General features: G+C 37.5%; 1 protein-coding gene across 1 annotated transcript; it reads left to right on the forward strand.

The window, feature by feature from the left end:
• Positions 1-4,168: 4,168 nt before the first annotated feature.
• Positions 4,169-22,677, forward strand: LOC117334129 (lamin Dm0-like). Its single transcript, XM_033893588.1, has 11 exons — positions 4,169-4,701; positions 7,672-7,804; positions 7,961-8,110; positions 13,073-13,243; positions 13,592-13,717; positions 14,921-15,141; positions 15,577-15,802; positions 17,812-17,925; positions 18,473-18,589; positions 19,011-19,100; positions 19,432-22,677. Exons 1-11 carry the CDS (start codon positions 4,271-4,273, stop codon positions 19,459-19,461), a joined length of 1,809 nt encoding a protein of 602 aa, XP_033749479.1. The 5' UTR covers positions 4,169-4,270; the 3' UTR covers positions 19,462-22,677.
• The last annotated feature ends 1,780 nt before the right edge of the window (positions 22,678-24,457 follow it).

Below are 24,457 nucleotides of genomic sequence, written 5' to 3' on the forward strand. Positions count from 1 at the left end.
GACGTAGTGGGAACGTGACCTAGTGTGATGGGGGTATTAGGGTCGTGGTTCAGTCTCTATCTAAATACGCGTACCATACCGTTCTCGGCTAAGTGAAAATGACTGCAGTGTGCATCTGTGTGACGCTCGGATGAATCCATTTGACCTATAAAGTCGATGTTTATGATCCTCGAAGTCGCGAGAACATCAAACAGACATAAATGTGGTAAAATAAGCGGGAAACTTGAACAAAACAGCGTGACGTTGTACAAACCTCTCGATTAATCCTTACAACTCCGGCGAGATGGTATCACGACCAGAATCAGAATTAGATTTAATAGTAGTTCTCATAAAATCATTGAAATAGACTCGCCTTTATGATATATTTTACCCGTCGTTGCAGTGAAATTGAATTTTGATATGATTATAACATCCGCTTCATAACAGTCCAAACATCGCTGTCTGCTTGTACCAGCGGAACTGTTCCTGATTAGTATATATAAACCGCGTGTTGAAAACTTTAAATAATTAGTGTGGTTCCGGCCCAATGCACGGCTGATCTTACAGAATGCAGTATCTTTACCAGAATCTCGCGGTGTTTGTTCAGACATTTAAATACAAAACAGCTGTCACCAGCTCTATGTTACGAGTCATTCGAAGTTTAAACTTACTTTTTAGATCCAAAATAAAACGTTATTTCAACCGTGCGCTTTGGAATAACAAAGATGGTGATTTAATTAGAAAGGCATGGTACACAAAATCAGTGGCATCGTTAGCTGTTGTGACGTCAGCTAAATTTCCATATCTTTTTATCCTCGTATTTCTTCAAAATCATAAACGTCTTTTATGTTTCCATTATCCATCATTAAACTCATTGAAATGTAAATTGATTTTGAAATCTATAAAATGATTTGAAACAAGATACGTAAAACGATTGTTGAGTGTTAAGTATTTCAACCGTATTTGATCAAAATACAGAACAGACGCAGTTAGTAATAGATCACTGGTGAAAACATGTTGGTATGATTTGTCTGAAAAGTTTATCAATTGGCTGTTTGGCCCATCACATACATAGCTTTCTTAGCGAGGTGTATTTTCATTGGTTAAATCTTACATGGAGTGGCGTAGTTATAAAAAGAATTTTAAAACTTACTCCCACGCAAACGAATGAGCGTACGAAAAGGGGGCAGATGGCTTGCAGTAAATGCCGTGTAAATTAACGCTGTCATGGAAATACACAATAAAACGTTTCATCCTATCAAAATACTTCTGTGTGACTCTCATAAACGGCAGGTATCCTTGGACACTGCGGGAAGGACTGACATATTACAGAAGATTTCCAGAAAACCGGTTTTATCGCTGAGCGGGCCTGGCCTTGTAGTTATTTGTGACGGTTACAATGTCTAACCTACCTACAAACTGACTTACTAGCTCTGTATATTTATACACCTTACCTGTAAATACATATTTATACACCTTACCTGTAAATATATTTATACAACTTACCTGTACAGATATTTATGGGGTCATATGTTTGTTCGGAACAAGGTTACTTTACCCATTTTAATTTGTCGACTGAAGTAAAGTTTGCCCACGAGCCATTTTGACCAAACCATGTGGTGTTGTAAGTAGACCTTGACATAAACCCCTGGATGGATTTTTTTCTTTATTTTTCAAACATACCTCATGGGTTGTCTCTAAGGTTGTTACAATTAACACCTGTTTTTGTCAAATTGGTTTGTGGGCGAAATTACTGTAGCATGTCCTTTCCTGAGATCTCATGGGTCCATTTCCTAGGACTATTTCAGACTAACATGTCCTTTCCTGAGATCTCATGGGTCCATTTCCTAGGACTATTTCAGACTAACATGTCCTTTCCTGAGATCTCATGGGTCCATTTCCTAGGACTATTTCAGACTAACATGTCCTTTCCTGAGATCTCATGGGTCCATTTCCTAGGACTATTTCAGACTAACATGTCCTTTCCTGAGATCTCATGGGTCCATTTCCCTAGGGACTATTTGCAGGACTAACATGTCCTTTCGGAGATCTCATGGGTCCATTTCCTAGGACTATTTCAGACTAACATGTCCTTTCCTGAGATCTCATGGGTCCATTTCCTAGGACTATTTCAGACTAACATGTCCTTTCCTGAGATCTCATGGGTCCATTTCCTAGGACTATTTCAGAAACTGAAACATTTCTTTTGTCCACTATTAAATACCGAACACGTGTTCAACGCTTCTGTTCTGGTGTTTAAATTTGAGTTGGTAAAGTTTTTACAAAACAAAGTGTTATTTTGATATGCGATCCTGATGTAAATATACATGTACAGTGTATACAGAGATCGAATGGCGATCGATTCACAAGGGCGATCACTACTAATAGGTGTATTAGCACGTGTACGGACCACTGGACACTGGTCAATTCAATATAGAATAATCCGATTCCCCGTCAATTAGAAAATGTCTCGAGGTTTGACCCACTGTCAGCAGAAACTAAGGAAGTCTTGGTTTGGATCACCCTGACAATCCAGTGGTTAATCATTGTACAGAAAGCGTCCATGGAGTATCGATGATTGGTTAAATTTAGTAACACTAAGCTGATTTCTCTGATAGGAACAATAAACAAATAAACGCCATAATGCTAACCCTATTTCTAATGTACCCTCAGTATAGAGAGGAATGTTATGATCTACAAAAACTGCTTAAGATATTTAAATCAAACAATTTTAACAAACATCCTCGATCAGAAATTGCACAGAATGGCCGATAATGATAAAAAGCTGATCAAAATAACTAAGTTGTTTTGTGGAACAGAATGTTTTCATACTCCGATATAGAACGGGCTGGTGACAAAGTTGATAATTTTTTTGTTAAAAGTTAAGATTAACAAACCTACTAAAGAATAGTTATGTCTGAAAAGTCGGATATTTTATTCTCAAAGTTAATATATATGTTATCACACTGTTCAGCAGAGGAAGATATAGAAAAACAAAATAGGATATTTTAGAGATAGAGAAAATGGGTTAACATATTATATATTTTTCTACTGATGTATCCATTCGATCACGCTGTTTCGTTCGACCGCCTGTCCAACCCGACAAGAGAATAGTCAGAATAAGTAGAAACATATAAATATAAGACATACAAGGCGTGTATCTATACATGTGGTGTCTCTATAAATCTGAGGCACTGTGTGTTTGACAGTACATTATGTAATGTACAAGGCTTGAGGATCAGTTAAGTCAATCTTCTTTGTTGTAAATTGCGATATTTTGACAAAGGCTATATCATATGTGAGTAGACGGCCCATTGTTTACCGGCTGAAGAAGACCGCATTTAATCTACAATGTGTTTACAATACTGAAACACATTGACCGCTATCAAGTTTATTTTCAGGAGCAATGCACACACAAAACATCGACAACGAGTATTCAGTGCACCAGGCGGATTTTGATTTAAATATATTTCATTTGCTTCAAAAGCATAAAGGATTAGGAACAGTCGGTTTTCTTCTTCTTTTGAATAAACGCGATGATGAGGCTAATGTTGTTATGAAAAAATGAATACAATTTTCGCCAATAGTGTGGATAGTATTTCGTTTTATCCTGTTTATAGTCTTCGGCATAAACTTATAGTTATGTTTTCATCGTTTTGTCATAACGGCACAGTATGCAGTACACTGATCCATATCTGGTTGGTGAGTTAAACATTCCTATAGATCGCCATAAACAAATTTATTGTGCACAAGTATAACGCATGGGACAGAGAGGTACATATAGTTTGCAAACTGTTAACATCTGTCCACAATACATTCCGTATAGGCCTATATCATTTATGTTGAGAGCGCAAGTGTCGATTATTGTTCCACAAAGTACTAACAGACGTTATTTAAAGAGGTGTAGAAAATCCGTAGGATATAAGTATAAATGTCGCCCAGTTTGTCGTTCCACTTCACCATGCTTGCATGTCTAGCTACAAAATGAAAAAAAAGTCCGTGCAGTTAAAAAGAAATTTAATCGTTAATCACAATATTATTTGTCTAATCTTCATTACGAAGCGGAAGTGGACGAAGAGTAGGAAAATATTTACGACCCGTAAAATCCCAGCCGACGGCAACAACATACTGGAATTTATTTCTCACTCAAGCGTAGAGGAGATCTTACACAGTAGTCGGTCACGTGACCAAAAAGGCGGGTACAGACGCTATCCACATTGGCGGCCATTTTGCCGAAGTTTACATGGTCTGTGTTTGTTTTGAAGCTCCGATTTCCAATTAATCGTTGAAGATGGCAAGCAAAACTGGGACGCCGACGAAAACTACGAAAAGGACGGTCACTACGACAACTTATTCTCAACGGTCATCAGGAGATGAGACTCCTTCTACAAGCTCTGCCTCTCCGGGCCGGCGCGGCGTGCGATCTCCCTCACCGGCGAGGTTGACCCGTCAAAACGAAAAAGACCAACTGCAAAATCTTAACGATCGCTTGGCAACATATATAGACAGGGTTAGATATCTGGAAAATGAAAACAGTAGACTGACAGTTCAGATCAAATCCGTTGAAGAGACTGTGAACAGAGATAGATCGAATATAAAGGCTGTTTTCCAGACTGAGCTTGACGATGCTAGACGACTTTTGGATGAGACTGCAAAAGAGAAAGCACGTTTGCAGATCGAAGTAGGAAAGTACAAAGAGGAATCAGAAGACTGGAAACTCAAGTGAGTTGGCTGTTGATTTGCTTGTAATTACATCATTAAAAGTGTAAACAAAGTATGTTGATTGGGACCGACAGGTAAATTTGTATGGTACCTGTATCGTTTCGCCGCTATAGTCAGTTTCATAATTGTATCTTAAATTTAAATGAAATAGATAAAATCCGTGCCCATGAAGTATCTCAAAAATTCACAAATAATCGATACTAATATGATTAAGCTTTTTCTATTTTGTACTAGACTATGTTATTTCTTAAAAATGCATATTACATTTTAACTTTTAAAATGTATGTTGAAAGCGACGGGACTGCACAAACAGACACAAAGACAAAGTTTATTCAAAATATTAATAAAAAACATGTTATTTGGTGTTGAAAGTTCATCAAAGACACACTACACTGACTTATTATAGTAAGAGCACATACTATGTACTACAGTCGGTTTGTCTTTCATTCATGCTACAATGATTGAATCTGATGGGCATTAGGACCCAGCGAAATAATGAGGAGTGTATAATGGCACAGGGCGAGCCCCAGCTGGGACAGCACGTTCCCTGAGTCATTGGAGCCTGACATCTGATACTGTTAATAACTGTTCCAGAGTGCTTGCATTCTATTTGTTGGTGAAAGCTGTTGAGTATCTAACAACAGAGAAGACTTTGATTTTGTTGATAATCAGACAAAACAAAACTTGCAGAAGATAAAGTCTGTCCACATGCCAATTTTTTCAATGATCTTTACAATTTAAGTATTTGTACATATTTCGCTAATTTAACTATGAGCCGTTTGTTTTGGAAAGTAAAAAGTAATATATTAAAATTGGAGCCACAAATACAATTTTTTTAAAGAAAAATTTGTGTATGATATGGAGTCCTATTTTTTTTCGAAATATTTTGTCAACACTATAAATGAATTATTCTTTCATAGAAAATTATTACAGGTTAAAGTTTTGACAACAGGGGATTGGACAATAGATCTTGACTAAGCAGTATTATTTATTTTATTTTATATTATTTTTGATTTCATTTTGTTATCTGTAGCTGTTTTTTCATTTTTCAAAATTGCCTTAATATAGGTCTTTATTATATAAAACATATTTAATAATTCAAAAGTGAGTTTAGAATTGGGAATTTTTCAGTGGCAAATTGGAAATTTTCACAAGATTTGTTTAGGGGAATGGGTCTTTTTAAAGGTCCCTGTTTTTAATGTAGGACAATCCCTGGGCCTATATTAGTCCTCTCCTGCATATTTCTGTTATTACAAATATAAAGTGTTGAGTAGTAGGAAAATTGCAGAATACTGAATATATATAAATAGTCAAACAAAACACATTCTCGCTTATACTACATGTACCATGATGTAGGGATAGATTGATAGAACTTTGATATAAATAAATATATATATATAAACATATATACCCAATAAATTTGAACTTGTTAACATTTAAGAAAATAAAATCTAGTGTGAAAAGTAAGGTTTATATATATCGGTAGTATAGGGCTGCCCAATGGCACCATTATGAGTCCTAGAATTGTAGTAACATTATTTTAACGATTCATGATATGGTTTTTATTCTGTGTATTAATCAGTGTTATCAGGATGTCAGTGTATCTGTTTGTCTTTTGTTATCAAATGTTGACACAGAACTTATCTGCTTAAAACACATGTGATCTCTGTACTAATCCGGAGTGTAACGTACATGTCTGGTGGTATTTTACTCACCCTGTCACGCCCACACACTACTGTGGCAGTAACATAACATTACTATGAACTTAGTCATTCACAAAATCCTGTTGTATCTCATCAGTTCATTTGCATATTTATAATAAGAAAAAATATTTTGGTGTGGTAAAGCGATTTTGGGAGGGTTTTGTTGTTTTCTCATGGAAGGGGCACTGTATTTTCTAACCAGACCCTAATCAATTAAGAGAATCAACAAGTTTAGTTTAAAGCCAAAGAGGTACATGGAACCTGTCTTATTTCTGGGAAAATAAAATGTGCTCAATTTCTTCAGTTGAGGGTCAACTAAAAGCCCTGATCCATGATCACTCATTACCTAGTCCAATCAAATATTTATAATCTAAGTGAGTGATGGAGCGATTATCGCTGACGATCGATTAACAGTCGCCCAATCCACAGTGATGCTATCAATTCGATTACAAAATAAATAATAAAAAATAGCCAAAATCACAGATTTCCTTCTTTCTGCATCCCAGATTAATTTCCTGCATTAGTTTAAAGTTATCATATTGTCCATTCAATAAGATGCTTGAGACTTCATGGGGAAACAAATGCAGTCAGCAAGTGTCTGGTTGAATGTGACTATGATTAATCGGAACACCTTGGCTGCGCAATGAGTTCCGATCTAAAAACAAGATTGTAGACGTCTTTCATTCAAGGTCACTGGTTAAATTATTTCAGATTTGAAATTCTTTCAAAATTCTTCATTTTTGTCACATTTTAAAGAATCTGCTCTTATGAAGGTGTGTACAATGTTTCAAGGACAAATCATAAAAAATGATGCAGATATGGCACTTCGAAAATTTTTTTCCTGCCAAAATTTAAAAATCACCGAAATTACACATGAAATGTTTGTTCTTTTATCTATAGACATGAAGGCATGATGTTTGGCACATTGATAACATGTATGACGGGCTATAAATGTAATGCTCATCTTTGACCTTGACCTTCATTCAAGGTCACGGGGGTCAAATGCTGAAAAAAAATCTTCAATTCTTTCAAAATGGTGATATATGGCACCATTTTATCATTCAATAAGGGACAGGTTAGTTAAAACATCATTGGTCATTCAGACTGCCTTATGATTACAAGATAACATTTTAGTAGCTGACTTTGATATAGTAAGTTACATTTTCCTCCCAACATGATCACCAGTTAGTGACCGGTCTTCGTATCTCATTCATTTGCACTTTTGAAAGCATGCATGCAAAACTCAACATGATATTGTTCATTTCAGATATCACAAAAAGGACAGAGAACTGAGAGATGCTCAAAATCAAAATACAGCCCTCCTCAAAGAAAATGCTGACCTGGAAAACCGAGCAACAAATGCGGAGAACCAGAGGAAGCAGTTGGAGAAAGAGTGTAATGTAAGTTATTACCACATTATTATTTACCAGATTTGTGAGCGGTAAATAGATAACTGCCATATTATTAACTCTAGACTGCTCACCTTTAAACTACTTGTGTTCAAGTTCAACTCTATGAATAGTAATGCATTTATTTGCTGGTATCTTTCCATGTAGAAACTTCGGAGTGATTTGGCTGCACTGGAGAGACAGTTGGCAACGGCCAAGAAACAGCTAGAGGATGAAACCTTACTGCGTGTTGATCTTCAAAACCGTATCCAGAGTCTCAAAGAGGACCTATCCTTCAAAACTCAGGTGTACGAACAGGTAACTAAAGGGTAAAGATGATCATAAGAATGTCGTGCGGGACAGATCAGCTTTAACAAATATTTGACCAGTTTGGACAATAAGGCCTAGAAAAAAAAATGTTGTGTTTCCCCTTTCCCGACCGACCCTAATTTTAGGCCACCGACCCTAATTTTTTTTTGTTTGAAATACTGAAAATCCGGAAATTTTCGTAAATTTAGCCCGTTTTCCGTTTTATTATTATACACACCCAAGTCTTATAAACGCTTGTATATGACGGGCACTGGTTTTAAAGCGTATTGATGACCTCGATGTTCAAAAAACATGGCGGCTTTTTGCACGCCGTCGTCTGTTTTGGCACTGACGATAAAAAAATGTAAACACATGGACGAAAAGCGAATTATGACATCACTGCCGCATACAACGCTATGTGGAGATATATTTTATAGATATCACGAAAAAATTGTAAAAGGTGATTGTGTTATATTGGGGAGGGAGGTTGATCAGGAATTAAAGAAACAATATAAAACTGTTCTGCCCGTGTGTCTAGAATGTCTCGAACATGAACAGCCTCCATGTTATCGTCCATACGGAAAAAAATCGAAGAGTGGAAACTCTCAATAAACTTCGTTTATAATGACATGGTTTTACTGTTCTGACTATTAATATGATGCTCCTATTTGAGATTATCTGAAAAGAGATAACAAACACTGCAAATAAAGTTTGATATACTTTTAATATCATTTTCATCTCCCAATACATTGCATTTCAAAATGAAGTTAGGTAGAAGAATGATCAAACACTGAAATATAATGATATTGAAATGATATATACAGCATATATAAATATTCAAATATGAACATTTGATTATTTATTTAAAAAAAAAAGATAAAAAAAAAAAAAAATCCCTACCTACCTACCCTAATTTTTTGAGAGACGAAAGGGGAAACACAACATTTTTTTTCCTTGGCCTAAGGTGTGTCGTTATCAGAACAAATTTAAAATACAAATATTCAGGTATAAAGTAAAGAATGCGCTGCCTAGCCTAGCGACAATAACAAAAGTTATGAAGTTTTAATCTCGCATGTATGAATACTAATACATAAAACCATAGAATATAACAACTATTGATAGATTCTATAGAATATAACGCAGGTTTTTTAGCTCACCTGGACCGAAGGTCCGGTGAGCTTATGCCATGGTGCAGCGTCCGTCCGTCAACATTTGCTTCAACTCGCTACTAGTCATAAAGTTCTTATTGGATTTTAACCAAATTTGGTCAGAAACATCCTTGGCAGAAGGGGATCAGATTTTGCATAAATGGTTACTATGACCCCCAAGGGGCCTGAGGGGCAGGGCCCAATAGGGGAAATTAAGGCAATTCCTTTAAATCGCTACTAGTCATAAAGTTATGAATGGATTTGAACCCAATTTTGTCAGAAACATCCTTTGGGGAAGGGGAACAGATTTTGCATAAATGGTTACTCTGACCCCCAAGGGGCCAAAGGGGCGGGGCCTAATGGGGAAATAGAGGTAATTCCTTCTAATCGCTACTAGTCATAAAGTTATGAATGGATTTGAACCCAATTTGGTCAGAAACATCCTTCGGGGAAGGGGATCAGATTTTGCATAAATGGTGACTCTGACCCCCAAGGGGCCTGAGGGGCAGGGCCCAATAAGGGAAATAGAGGCAATTCCTTTAAATTGCTACTAGTCATAAAGTTATGAATGGATTTGAACCCAATTTGGTCAGAAACATCCTTTGGGGAAGGGGAACAGATTTTGCATAAATGGTGACTCTGACCCCCAAGGGGCCAAAGGGGCGGGGCCTAATGGGGAAATAGAGGTAATTCCTTCAAATCGCTACTAGTCATAAAGTTATGAATGGATTTGAACCCAATTTGGTCAGAAACATCCTTTGGGGAAGGGGAACAGATTTTGCATAAATGGTTACTCTGACCCCCAAGGGGCCAAAGGGGCGGGGCCCATTAGGGGAAATAGAGGTAATTCTTTCAAATCGCTACTAGTCATAAAGTTATGAATGGATTTGAACCCAATTTAGTCAGAAACATCCTTTGGGGAAGGGGAACAGATTTTGCATAAATGGTGACTCTGACCCCCAAGGGGCCAAAGGGGCGGGGCCTAATGGGGAAGTAGAGGTAATTCCTTCAAATCGCTACTAGTCATAAAGTTATGAATGGATTTGAACCCAATTTAGTCAGAAACATCCTTTGGGGAAGGGGAACAGATTTTGCATAAATGGTTACTCTGACCCCCAAGGGGCCAAAGGGGTGGGGCCCATTAGGGGAAATAGAGGTAATTCCTTCAAATCGCTACTAGTCATAAAGTTATGAATGGATTTGAACCCAATGTGGTCAGAAACATCCTTCGGGGAAGGGGATCAGATTTTGCATAAATGGTGACTCTGACCCCTCAAGGGGCCTGAGGGGCAGGGCCCAATAGGGGAAATTAAGGCAATTCCTTTAAATCGCTACTAGTCATAAAGTTATGAATGGATTTGAACCCAATTTGGTCAGAAACATTCTTGGGGGAAGGGGAACAGATTTTGCATAAATGGTGACTCTGACCCCTGAGGGGCGGGGCCCAATAGGGGAAATTGAGGCAATTCCTTTAAATTGCTACTAGTCATAAAGTTATGAATGGATTTGAACCCAATTTGGTCAGAAACATCCTTTCGGGATGGGGAATAGATTTTGCATAAATGGTGACTCTGACCCCCAAGGGGCCAAAGGGGCGGGGCCTAATGGGGAAATAGAGGTAATTCCTTCAAATCGCTACTTGTCATTAAGTTATGAATGGATTTGAACCCAATTTAGTCAGAAGCATTCTTGGGGGAAGGGGAACAGATTTTGCATAAATGGTGACTTTGACCCCCAAGGGGCCAAAGGGGCGGGGCCCCATATGGGAAATAGAAGTAATTCCTTTAAATCACTACTAGTCATAAAGTTATAAATGCATGTTGTAAACTCAGACAGTCTGGACTTCATTATTTCTTTAAAGCAGTTGGGATCCCCACGCTATAACCATAAATAGCATTGTTTGAGGTTAACAAACAAAAGGAATTGAACATGAACATTATTTTGACATTTGGTCAAATCCAACCAGGTGAGCGATACAGGCCCCATGGGCCTCTTGTTTTTCACTACTTTGGGAATGGGGCCTATGGCTTTGGGATTGGGGAAAAAATGTGCGGCAACAGGTAAATTGGGGAAAATGGACATAATGGTAAAAATAACAAGTAGACACAAATATAGATCTATGCTATATTTATTTAGACTCTAGAGCATTTATCTCCCTTTATCAGGCCAGAATAACCAATAAAACGTAGACGTGACGGCACCATCTGGATTTTTAAAGACATAATTTTTCTATAGATCATTTGATTGGGAATTTTAACTGGTCAGATTGGGAAAAATATCCAAAAAATTGGTCCCAAAAAAGCCCTGTAACGACTTTTGATATATTTAACATCATATACTGTATATGACCTAATAAGGGCGCAGGGTGCGGGTAATTGACAGTGGGGGGCGCCCTTATGAATATTTGTTATTCTAAGGTTTTATGAAACAGACTTTACCTTATAGCAGAATATCCAAGGCTGTGGAAACGGTAAAATATTCAGTCATAAAAATATTTCAGATGAAGATATTTATTCATTATCATAAATTCAACTTAAACATCACTTGAATATTCCTGTAAACTTGTAAACCATTATAGCTGTTCTTTAGAACATAGAACGTGTATTCCACCATTTATGTTCAAATGGAACTCTTATGTTCTATTTATAGACGCAGGTGATTTCCCAGATATCGGGCATCGTTTTCTAAACTTTTCTTTTACCTAACAATTGATTTACAATGTCTTTTACTAGTTTTTAGCTCACTTGGTCCAAAGGACCAAGGTGAGCTTATGCCATAACGTGGCGTCCGTCGTACGTCCGTCAACAATTGACTTATTTGACTTCTTCTTCATAACCGCTGATTGGAATTTGAACAAATTTGGTCAGAAGCACCCCTATGGGAAGGGATTCAAAAATTGTACAAATGGTGGGGCCGACCTCCACTGGGGCTGATGGGCGGGGCCAAAAGGGGTCAATTTGGTTAAATTGATATAAACAACTTCTCTTAAACTAAGCAATTGATATCACTTACATTTGTATGGTAGCATGGTCATGCCCCCCCAGGGGGCTGAGGGGTGGGGCCAAAAGGGGTCAATTTGGCTCAATTGATATGAACAACTTCTTCACTGAAGCAGCTCATATTTGACTGGTGCTGAGCATCCTTTAAGGTAGCCTAGGGATTCAAATTTTTATAAAGGAAGGAACTGACCCCCCGGGGTGCAGAGGGCGGGGTCAAAAGGGGTCAAAACAACTTCTTTTCTGAAACTAAGCAATGGATATCGCTCACATTTGTGTGGTAGCATCCCTATGGGGCTGCACAAAAAGTCCATTTCATTTCATGGATTAATGTATTTTTTGGCATAAAAACCTCGCATACCTGTATAAAATGCCTGTGATATATTGACATAGCAATATCAGTGACAAATATACTTAATCATCATTCTTGTTTCATATCTCATGAAATCCAGGTGAGTGTTACAGGCCCTCTGGGCCTCTTCACCCTCTTGTCTGTTCTTAACATTTAGTTAACAACATGAATTAAGTCTTTTACTTGATCTTCAAATAAATATGGTAGTTATTGATAAGTAATTTGTATGTGTGTTTAGCATTAGTTTTGGGTGCACTTTGTACTGACATCTGTATCACTGAGTAGACAAAATATGGCGAAAAACTTCTGTTCCAGTGACTTAGTTAGGTGAAGAAAATTGAACACATAAAGTAGCAAAACATTTCACATAAGTTATTAGTTATATATAGTTACGTAGAATATAAGGAGCTCATTATTTTCTCTCGAAGTCTTGTAATTTGATGTTTGGTCACTGAAGTTTTTGTTTGTTTTGAAGGAGTTGAATGAGACCCGTGTAAGAACAACACAAGAAATTGAGGAAGTGGATTCGTCTGTACGCATAGACTACGAGGCCAAGCTGCAGGAAGCACTCCAGAGTTTGCGAGAGGAACAGGATATTCAGTTACAAGAGGTTCGCCTCGAGGTTGAAAGTCTCTACGAGAGAAAGGTGATTATTTCATTTATCACTAATAACTTTCAGTGATGTGGATATCAGGTTGTATGAACCACATACACTGGCTTGATATGAATAGAAAAAGTTTGTTCCAAAATTACCCTGTTGGAACTATATCAGACTATTTTAAGTATTCATGCAATTTTCGTAAAGTTAAAATGAAAAAAAATGTTCTTATGGATAAGCAATAATACTAAGTAATATGGTAATGGTTCTGTGATATTTAAACAAATTCAAGCGATTTTTGGGATACTGTACAAGAAATTTAGTATAATGGCTTCTCCTTGAAAAGTTGTAGATCTAGGGGATGACTTTGTACATGTGTAAATTGTGTTGTTACAGATTGGTGATGTGCAGTCAGCTCTGGACAGGAGCATGAGCAGCTCAAATGTATCGTCAAAAGATCTGATGTCAACTCGTAAACAGTTGGATGAAATGTCAGCTGAAGTCACAAAGCTTCGGTCACAGGTACAAAAGATTACATGGCAGGGTTCTGTTTTGTGTGGTCTACTGACTAGCCGTATTAATGGACAAACCCCAGCACTGCATTTATCTTTCATCAAGTACTTATCTGGTCTGCTTCTACTACAACAATGTTACTGTTAGAGGATAACATGGCGAGAAACTTATGACAGGCGCCATGTAACCTCTTAGCTTCCCAAGGTGGATTTACACTGCACAGATTGTTAAATTTTCAAAGTCAGGGTTTTGATCATGTCAAACAGCTACTTTTAATACGTTTAAGTGTCAAGTTATAACCTCTTTTTCAATAAGCAATCATTAAATCCACAAAAATAGCACTCGAAGACACACAATCACGATTATTTATATTTCCAGGCTCTATTCTGGTAACAACTCGCATTGAAATTAGTGGCTTGATAAATACAAAATTAGAATGTAAAGCAAAACAAAGGAAAAGCTATTTGCTTTGTACTTCATTTTTGTTCTGCTTGGTACACACTTTCCGTACTTTTTACCACCAGTGCTCCAATATTCAAAACGTTACATGGAATGGTGTAGCAAAGTGTTTTGCGTCAAAGTATTATTAATTTGGTGTGAATTAGTGATTGGACTGTTTAAATGGGATATATATATTACCTAAACTGTAAGTACACACCACTGTCGCCCAGTTTAGACTGATGAATACCACCGATATTATTGTCTCTTTCATTCCGCCCTAAAATCAGGGTAGAACTTGCGCAGTGTCAAATAGGGTTCGGTTGCTAAAGGTCGGTTGGCGTCGGAACCAAAAACTAATCAGAGACCTTTAGCTAGCTGAAGAAGTATGCTTCATGTTTTTGTTGGTCATGTTGGTAATGCTGGCCCTCTCAATATTTCCAAGAGCATGAAGTTTAGATATTCCAGAAGATTGACAGAAACCAGTTGCCTGTTTTAATTTCAGCACATGTTTTATGTCAAGAAGTCCTTTTACCTCAAACAAATGTCTTTAGTCTATTGTTGATGACAGTTGCTCTATGAGTGCACAATGTTGATAAAGCTGTATGTTTTTTTCATCAAACATGATGAATTAACTGTTGACTAGGCTCTTGCTATACAAGCTTTGAAAATCATAATTAAACACTTTTTTTATGAATTTTATAATTTATATAAATCAAATCCATTGATATTTCTGCATTTACATCAGTATGTATCAATGTGTCTTCCCTGTAGAATGCGGCATATGAGGCACGTATTTCTAACCTGGAGGCCCAGCTAGCTCGTGACCAGGAGGAATTCCTTAATCGTATCGCTCAGAAAGACCAGGATATCAATGATCTACGTATCAGCCTTGATGAACAGACACGAGAGTATGCCGACCTTCTGGACATCAAGATTAAACTGGACAATGAAATCATGGCTTACAGGAAACTGCTGGAAGGAGAGGAAGAAAGGTAGTTACTAGGAAATGATGAAAGGCCCAGAAAAGTACTGTATTTATCTGTAATAAGCCCCTGCCCACAAATAAGCCACTGTATTTTTGCAAACTTGATCAATATTAAAAATAACGAGCTGAAAGTGGTTCACAATGGCGAAGGCTATGTTCCAGACATGGAGAAAGAAAGTTAGTTGGAAAGGAAATGATTAAGGCCAGCTACATCAAATGAGATATTTCAGACTCGTGTTCTGGCTTTGTAGAGTTTAATGAAATCTAGATGTCCTTGGTTTGAATTGATCACTGATTGGCCATGAATTTCCTGAATGTGAGGGTGAAATTTACAAAAGTAACCAAAATGAAGTGACTTGTAAACCTACCACAACAGAAAAAAAATAATGAAAAAAATTAGAAGGTCCATGGTGAACGGGTATCTCCTTTTCTCCATTTTCAGACTGAACTTGTCACAGACATCCTCCACCTCCGAGTCGACCCCTGGGCGGTCTGTAGCACGTGGTGCCAAGCGTAAGCGTGTGACACTCTCTGATTCTGTTGAGGCAATCAGTGAGTCTTCATCTAATGAAGGTTTTGCTACAAAATCTTCAGCCAGTGGCCATGTAGAAATTAAAGAAACAGACGGGGAAGGAAAATTCATCACAATTTCAAACACTTCAGACGAGGTAACAATTTAAAATCCTCGCAATATCATGAAGGTCTGATATATAGGTACAGTAAGGGTCGGGGAAGGTCTGATATATGGGTATAGTAAGGGTCGAGGAAGGTACGATATATAGGTACAGTAAGGGTCGGGGAAGGTACGATATATAGGTACAGTAAGGGTCGGGGAAGGTCTGATATATAGGTACAGTAAGGGTCGGGGAAGGTACGATATATAGGTACAGTAAGGTTCGGGGAAGGTCCGATATATAGGTACAGTAAGGTTCGGGGAAGGTCTGATATATAGGTACAGTAAGGGTTGGGGAAGGTCTGATATATAGGTACAGTAAGGGTTGGGGAAGGTACGATATATAGGTACAGTAAGGGTTGGGGAGGGTACAATATATAGGTATAGTAGGGGTCGGGGAAGGTACGATATATAGGTACAGTAAGGGTCGGGGGGAAGGTCTGATATATAGGTACAGTAAGGGTCGGGGAAGGTACGATATATAGGTACAGTAAGGGTCGGGGAAGGTACGATATATAGGTACAGTAAGGGTCGGGGGGAAGGTCTGATATATAGGTACAGTAAGGGTCGGGGAAGGTCTGATATATAGGTACAGTAAGGGTCGGGGAAGGTACGATATATAGGTACAGTAAGGGTCGGGGAAGGTACGATATATAAGTACAGTAAGGGTCGGGGAAGGTCTGATATATAGGTACAGTAAGGGTTGGGGAGGGTACGATATATAGGTACAGTAAGGTTCGGGGAAGGTCCGATATATAGGTACAGTAAGGTTCGGGGAAGGTCTGATATATAGGTACAGTAAGGTTCGGGGAAGGTACGATATATAGGTACAGTAAGGGTCGGGGAAGGTCTGATATATAGGTACAGTAAGGGTCGGGGAAGGTCTGATATATAAGTACAGTAAGGGTCGGGGAAGGTCTGATATATAGGTACAGTAAGGGTCGGGGAAGGTACGATATATAGGTACAGTAAGGGTCGGGGAAGGTACGATATATAGGTACAGTAGGGGTCGGGGAGGGTACGATATATAGGTATAGTAGGGGTCGGGGAAGGTACGATATATAGGTACAGTAAGGGTCGGGGAAGGTCTGATATATAGGTACAGTAAGGTTCGGGGAAGGTACGATATATAGGTACAGTAAGGGTCGGGGAAGGTCTGATATATAGGTACAGTAAGGGTCGGGGAGGGTGCGATATATAGGTACAGTAAGGGTTGGGGAGGGTACGATATATAGGTACAGTAAGGGTCGGGGAAGGTACGATATATAGGTACAGTAAGGGTCGGGGAAGGTACGATATATAGGTACAGTAAGGGTCGGGGAGGGTGCGATATATAGGTACAGTAAGGGTCGGGGAGGGTACGATATATAGGTACAGTAAGGGTTGGGGAGGGTACGATATATAGGTACAGAGAGGGTCGGGGAAGGTCCGATTATGAAGGTGGAAGGATCAGGGAAGGTTCGATATAATCAAACTTCAGTTTTAAACAGGATGAATATTTTCTCAGGATTTCCAAAAAATATGGCCTAGAATCCAGATATTTGACTGACAGGTTTCTAGGTTGAACCCCCTAGAGTGTTTGTGAAAAGAAATGATCCTGACCCATATTCAAGCTGACAGGGGTCAAATTTGTTGAAATATTTGTACGACTTGGAAGTATCCCTGAAAATCTGTAGAGTAATGAAATGTATCTTAAATAGTCTGTCCCCTCTAATCCAAGAGATGAAACTCAACTTTCATCAATCTATCAAATGGTTCTCACCAGTCTTTTACCATTACACCATTCTTACCAAAGAGATGAAATTCTCGGTTCGCTGAAAGGTGGGTACACCCCTAAAAATGTGTGCATGCCAATTGAAAAAAATAATCTAAATGGAGGCAAAATAATATACATATTCAATAAATATGCATGTCAATTCTAAATTTGCCTGTGAAGGTGATACGTCATTTGTTCAACCTAGTTCCTGTTATGACTTTATGATTACTGTTATTTTGTAATTACAGGATATAGCTATTGGAAGTTGGCAGCTTAAACACAATGCTGGAAAAGACGGTGAAAAATCTACCCACTACAAGTTTCACAGGAGTCTTCTCCTCCGGGCAAACCAGACCTGTACAGTGAGTTTTAAATCTGATTCAAACATAGAATATGTAAATATGTCAATCTAAGCTAAACAACCTTAGCCATTCCATCTCAACCTTCGACTGCTGTCTTGTGTGGGGACCATATCATTCAACCTAAGACTGCTGTGTTGTGTGGGGACTATACCATTCAACCTTAAGACAGCTGTATTATGTGGGGACTACCATTCATCCTGAAGACAGCTGTATTATGTGGGGACTACCATTCAACCTTAAGACAGCTGTATTATGTGGGGACTACCATTCAACCTTAAGACAGCTGTATTATGTGGGGACTACCATTCAACCTTAAGACAGCTGTATTATGTGGGGACTGCCATTCAACCTTAAGACAGCTGTATTATGTGGGGACTACCATTCAACCTTAAGACAGCTGTATTATGTGGGGACTACCATTCAACCTTTAGACAGCTGTATCATTTGGGGACTATTTCTAACTTGTAATAAACAATGTTCCTGAATGTTTGATATGTTGTTCCTGAAGTGTTCACTTTTACCTATGCTGACCTTTGAACTTTTGTAGGTGTGGAGTTCTGGTTTGGGTAAGACACATAGCCCACCCTCCGACCTGGTGATGAAAACTCAGGAGTGGGTTACCGACGGTGATATGAAAACCGTCCTCATAAACAGTGATGGAGAGGTTTGTATATCAAATGTAGTTCCATCTCTTAATGGGTTATAGTATGTATATGGTAGGCGGCTGTTATCCAAATTAAGGTGTTTGGGGTTTTAACTTTTGTCAGTATGTGGTAAATATACAACATAGTAAGATGTAGTGAATCCACAAATGTAAAAAAAAAAAAAAAAAAAAATGACTTTATGGGTAATGACACTTCCATTATTTTTTTGTTTTTGTTTTTTCTTTTAAATTTGGATATTTTTTTCATATATTTACATATATCACTGGAAAAATATATGTTAACAGTTTATATCTTTCAACTAGTGAAATTATTTAATGAATCGGAAGGACCCTATCAATGAGAGATTCAACATTGATTACTGTGTATTGTATTACTTCCTTCCCCAGAACTAATGTTAGCACTGTTTCTTGTTGGGTACAGGAGGTAGCCTCTAGAGAAATGTCTAAGACACTTGCTCGAACCACATTGTCCTACCGCACCAGCCGAGGATTTGATGATGTTGATGCAGCCGTAAGTAATTTGTTTTATTATGTCAGTTTTTGGTCATTGTGTTGGTGATTAGGCAGTAGAAGTGGAATTATTACATTTAGGTTATTGTTTATTGTATAAAATTTGCTAAATTACAAAATCTGCAGTTATTAAGGAAATCAAGGTTTTAGGATATTAACTTTGTATTTAACTGTGTATTCTCTATGTGATGCATGCAAGAATTTACAGACAGCTGCTTAAAATTAAATAAAATAAAGTTGACTTGCATCATCAAATCAATTCAAATCTTTCTTGTTAATGTTTCATTCTTTTGTTTGACATAATATTTGAATTATTGAATTTTCTTTTGCAGCGTGGAAATGATCGATGCTCCATCATGTAAAACAAGTATGGAAAAAAAAGGAGTCAGAAGTGTTTTGTGTGACATGATAGGAGATGTATAGAGCAGAGCTCCCTGGTTTACTTCCTACAAGATACTTCTAAATTGCTGATGATGTTCGGTATAGAATGGTGTTGAATCTCTTCCAACATAGTTGTGTCCTGCCATTGTTTTTTCGTGGGAACCAGACATTCAGATATATATATACAACATTTATATACAAGTTTATGATTTAAATGCACTCAGGAGAAGTTACTTTGAGGCATTTTGTTAAAATTTAATACAAGAATATCTTGTTAACATGTCTAATTTATTGTCTTAGATCATTTCAAATTTATTAACTGTCAGATTATGTGCTTGTGATTTGATAAATCATTGTTATTTTTTCTTTTGTCTATTGAATACCATTTAAATGTGATCAATAGATATCTTCAAACTATTTGGTTTTGCAGACTTAAGTGCTGTTCAGTTAAAAATTAAGTTTAAAAAAACTCCATTTGTGATTGGTCTAGATTTTGTGAAAAAAAAGAGAACATTAACGCATGTTGCTGTGTATATTGTGTGATAACATTTTACTTTATTTTTTTCATCATTTTGTACCAAATCATCTGAAAGCTAATCATTGTGGATGTTAGATTCATAAAAATGCCATTGTAAACGTGTTGTGATCAAATTCTTGTGTTGGTGATGAATGTTTACCATTGGTATGGTACAGCATTTGCTGCCTTTTCTACCTCAGACATGCAGAGGCAAGGTTAGATAGCAGGAATCCTGGCAATTTAATAGATGTCTCACTTCTGAGCGAAGACATGTACCAACCAACTTAACTCCTTTTAAACTCCTTTTACACTGCCATATAGTAATCCATTTGGTCTGTAATCCATCGTCATTATTGAAAGTATTAAACAACATTTTTAAATGTTTGCAAGTTCTCAATTGTAAAGGTGATATATATATCCCAGTGAGGTCTTGTTTTCTTAGAAAATGTCTGCAAACATTTTGCATCAAATTGATGTAAATATTTGTGGTAAAGGTAGGAAACTTTCCATTCTATATCACTGGTCATCACAAGCAATAATAATACGGTATTAAGGTCATTTGCTTATATTTGCTTACAAATGAGGCAGCTTAAAACGGTGTATATATTGTATGGTTATAACTATTAATAGATCATACTCCAAATATTGAATAAAAATGTACCAAGTCAGTCTTCACACAATACCAAATCACTTGGCTGTTTCTAGTAATCTGAGTTTGATAGTGTTGGAACAATTACCATGAATACTTCCTTTAGATTAAAGGTATTTACAATATATAAAGCTTGTACTGTTTATGATAGAAGCTTGTTATTGTTTTGTTGATCCATGTTAATGGATTCCTGCCTTGTTGGTGTTGTTAATGTCCGGTTGTGGTTTAGTCTTGTAAGATTTCTACGTGATGTCTATTATTTACATTTATTGTCCCACATTCTATTGATGTACAATGAATTCATGATATTGGTTTGTCAAAGCTGTTCTCGCTGGGATTTTGGTAATATGAGTCAATCTTAAGTGGCGATTTCGTATATAGCCCTATTTTTTTTATCTTCCATGCTGGTATACACTGTTAAACACAGGAAAATAGACAAAAATTTTTGAAACATTTCAACCAGAATGGCACCATTAATCTGGAAAACTTATTTTCTGGAAATGTTTCATGAAGGGTAAGGTACCTACAGATAGGCTGAAGTATTTGCGGGTAAATGTTTGATAACAAAAGTGTCGCCTTGTCCCAATATAATGCTTGGGAACACTCCCTGCTTTTGTTTCAGTAATGAGAAATATTTCTAGTGAGCAGCTTTGACAATATTGCACTTCCTCTTTTTACACTAGTCACTTTAGTGGTACTTGGCAATGATGATCTGTGTATACTAATGTTAGGACACAGCCAGATAAATTGATCCCAAGTTAATGAAACCACACTATACTCGTCATCATTGTCAATTATTAACTCCGAAATACTTGCCTAATATGTTACGCACTAATTAATAAATATATACATGTAAACTTTATACAAATGTTTTAATTATAAAGTAATATACTATACTCCTACATGTAAGCCTAATGTGCTCTAAAACATTTCATTTACTAGTATGCTAATAAAACCCCAACATTATTTACTATTAGAAACTTCACATTTTAAACTTAAAACTAGGTTCGAATTTGATTTTAAAAAGTTACTTTCTTAATGAGTTCAAAACTATATATCATTTTGTTGGTATGGTAACGAAACTATATATCATTTTGTTGGTACAGTAAAGATGGTATATTAGAAGTAAATGTTCTGGAAATAATTTAGGTTTACATTGAATTTGTCATAATATTTTTGTCTTTGTAGAATTTTTTTTTTTAATAATACATGACATGATATACTGGTGCATCAGCTGTTAACCTTTTTCCTCCCATAACCCTGGTTGTAGTAGCGTTTTTGTTTATCATTGTTTAGTTTTTACTTACTATGCTCAACATGGTATTATGATATAGATTCATACTGGGGTTTTTTAGGGTGCAATCGTATTTTAATTTGTAGTTGTGTTGCTTCATATATCCAATATAAGGGGCCAGGTGTACTAGTACACCTGGGTGTCCCACTTTCGTCATCTCGTTCAATGATTTTCCAGAATTCATGTACTACACTATACCAGTGTATATGAATACTAGCCCCTGTAGACTGGCATTCATCTAACCGTGAACTGTAATGGCCTTGTAGTGAAAGTTTGTGTGATATTCATGTTTAGTAACCTTTAGAAATATACACATAATATATATATATATATATATCAACATCAACAGCTTTTTTACAGAGAAAGGGAAAATGCTTTTATGATTTAGTTCGGTATAATTCACAAATTTCATCCTTCACTACAATTTAGATTAGCACACTTATGTGCTTGACTTATTATTTCTTGAGTAGAGAAATAAATGATTGTGAGGTATAATTGTCAGTTGATCCACCAAAACCTTCAAACTTGTTCTCATTTTAGATATAATCTTTATGATTTCTATCTAATTTACATATCTACATTTAATTTCGACCACAAACCAAGTGATATTGAAAGTAATGTCTTTCGTGGCTGGATGTTATATCTTGGTAAAAACAATGTACTACAAATGAATCATAAGTGATTTTCACTTCCTTTCAATGAAAAAAAAATTAATAAAAATATAATTGTTTTTGGTATTTTGTCTCCTTGTTTTGAATTTTTGATGAATGACCCTGAATACTGGTATTAATCCTCCTTTTCAATCTTCAATATAGCTGGTATACATACATGTAACTTGCTATGTAGTGTCATATTTAGTTTGATGTGGTTGAACCACAGAATCAAGTAAACATAGTAATAATTACCTGCTCTTAAAATTGGAAAGTAAAACTGAGGCTGTGCTCAAGACCTCCCTTCTGACTACATGAACACAGAAAACTGAGGCTGTGTTTAAGACCTCCCTTCTGACTATGAACACAGAAAACTGAGGCTGTGTTCAAGATCTCCCTTCTGACTGTATGAACACAGAAAACTGAGGCTGTGTTCAAGACCTCCCTTCTGACTACATGAACACAGAAAACTGAGGCTGTGTTCAAGACCTCCCTTCTGACTACATGAACACAGAAAACTGAGGCTGTGTTCAAGACCTCCCTTCTGGCTACATGAACACAGAAAACTGAGGCTGTGTTTAAGACCTCCCTTCTGGCTGTATGAACACAGAAAACTGAGCCTGTGTTCAAGACCTCCCTTCTGGCTGTATGAACACAGAAAACTGAGGCTGTGTTCAAGACCTCCCTTCTGGCTGTATGAACACAGAAAACTGAGGCTGTGTTTAAGACCTCCCTTCTGGCTGTATGAACACAGAAAACTGAGGCTGTGTTTAAGACCCCCCTTCTGGCGACAGAAAACTGAGGCTGTGTTCAAGACCTCCCTTCTGGCTACATGAACACAGAAAACTGAGGCTGTGTTCAAGACCTCCCTTCTGGCTGTATGAACACAGAAAACTGAGGCTGTGTTTAAGACCTCCCTTCTGGCTGTATGAACACAGAAAACTGAGGCTGTGTTTAAGACCCCCCTTCTGGCGACAGAAAACTGAGGCTGTGTTCAAGACCTCCCTTCTGGCTACATGAACACAGAAAACTGAGGCTGTGTTTAAGCCTCCCTTCTAGCTGTATGAACACAGAAAACTGAGGCTGTGTTCAAGACCTCCCTTCTGGCTGTATGAACACAGAAAACTGAGGCTGTGTTCAAGACCTCCCTTCTGGCTGTATGAACACAGAAAACTGAGGCTGTGTTCAAGACCTCCCTTCTGGCTGTATGAACGCAGAAAACTGAGGCTGTGTTTAAGACCTCCCTTCTGGCTACATAAACACAGAAAACTGAGGCTGTGTTCAAGACCTCCCTTCTGACTACATGAACACAGAAAACTGAGGCTGTGTTTAAGACCTCCCTTCTGGCTACATAAACACAGAAAACTGAGGCTGTGTTCAAGACCTCCCTTCTGACTACATGAACACAGAAAACTGAGGCTGTGTTTAAGACCTCCCTTCTGGCTGTATGAACACAGAAAACTGAGGCTGTGATCATAGTCAGAAGGGAGATCTTGAACACAGCCTCAGTTTTCTGTGATCATAGTCAGAAGGGAGGTCTTGAACACAGCCTCAGTTTTCTGTGTTCATACAGCCAGAAGGGAGGTCTTAAACACAGCCTCAGTTTTCTGTGATCATACAGCCAGAAGGGAGGTCTTGAACACAGCCTCAGTTTTCTGTGTTCATACAGCCAGAAGGGAGGTCTCTGTCTTCATGAGAGGGTTACATGGGATTGTGTATCTCATCACTGTCTTCCTGAGCGGGTTACATGGGATTGTGTATCTCATCACTGTCTTCCTGAGAGGGTTACATGGGATTGTGTATCTCATCACTGTCTTCCTGAGAGGGTTACATGGGATTGTGTATCTCATCACTGTCTTCCTGAGAG

This window comes from Pecten maximus, chromosome 9, assembly GCF_902652985.1.
Source record: "Pecten maximus chromosome 9, xPecMax1.1, whole genome shotgun sequence".
NCBI classification, from domain to species: Eukaryota; Metazoa; Mollusca; class Bivalvia; order Pectinida; family Pectinidae; genus Pecten; species Pecten maximus.

Excerpts from the sequence above, each read along its gene's own strand:
- LOC117334129 (XM_033893588.1), top strand. The coding sequence starts at position 4,271 with ATGGCAAGCAAAACTGGGACGCCGACGAAAACTACGAAAAGGACGGTC. Across the intron at positions 7,805-7,960 it reads AGTTGGAGAAAGAGTGTAAT|AAACTTCGGAGTGATTTGGC; the intron begins GTAAGTTATTAC and ends CTTTCCATGTAG. Across the intron at positions 13,718-14,920 it reads TCACAAAGCTTCGGTCACAG|AATGCGGCATATGAGGCACG; the intron begins GTACAAAAGATT and ends TCTTCCCTGTAG.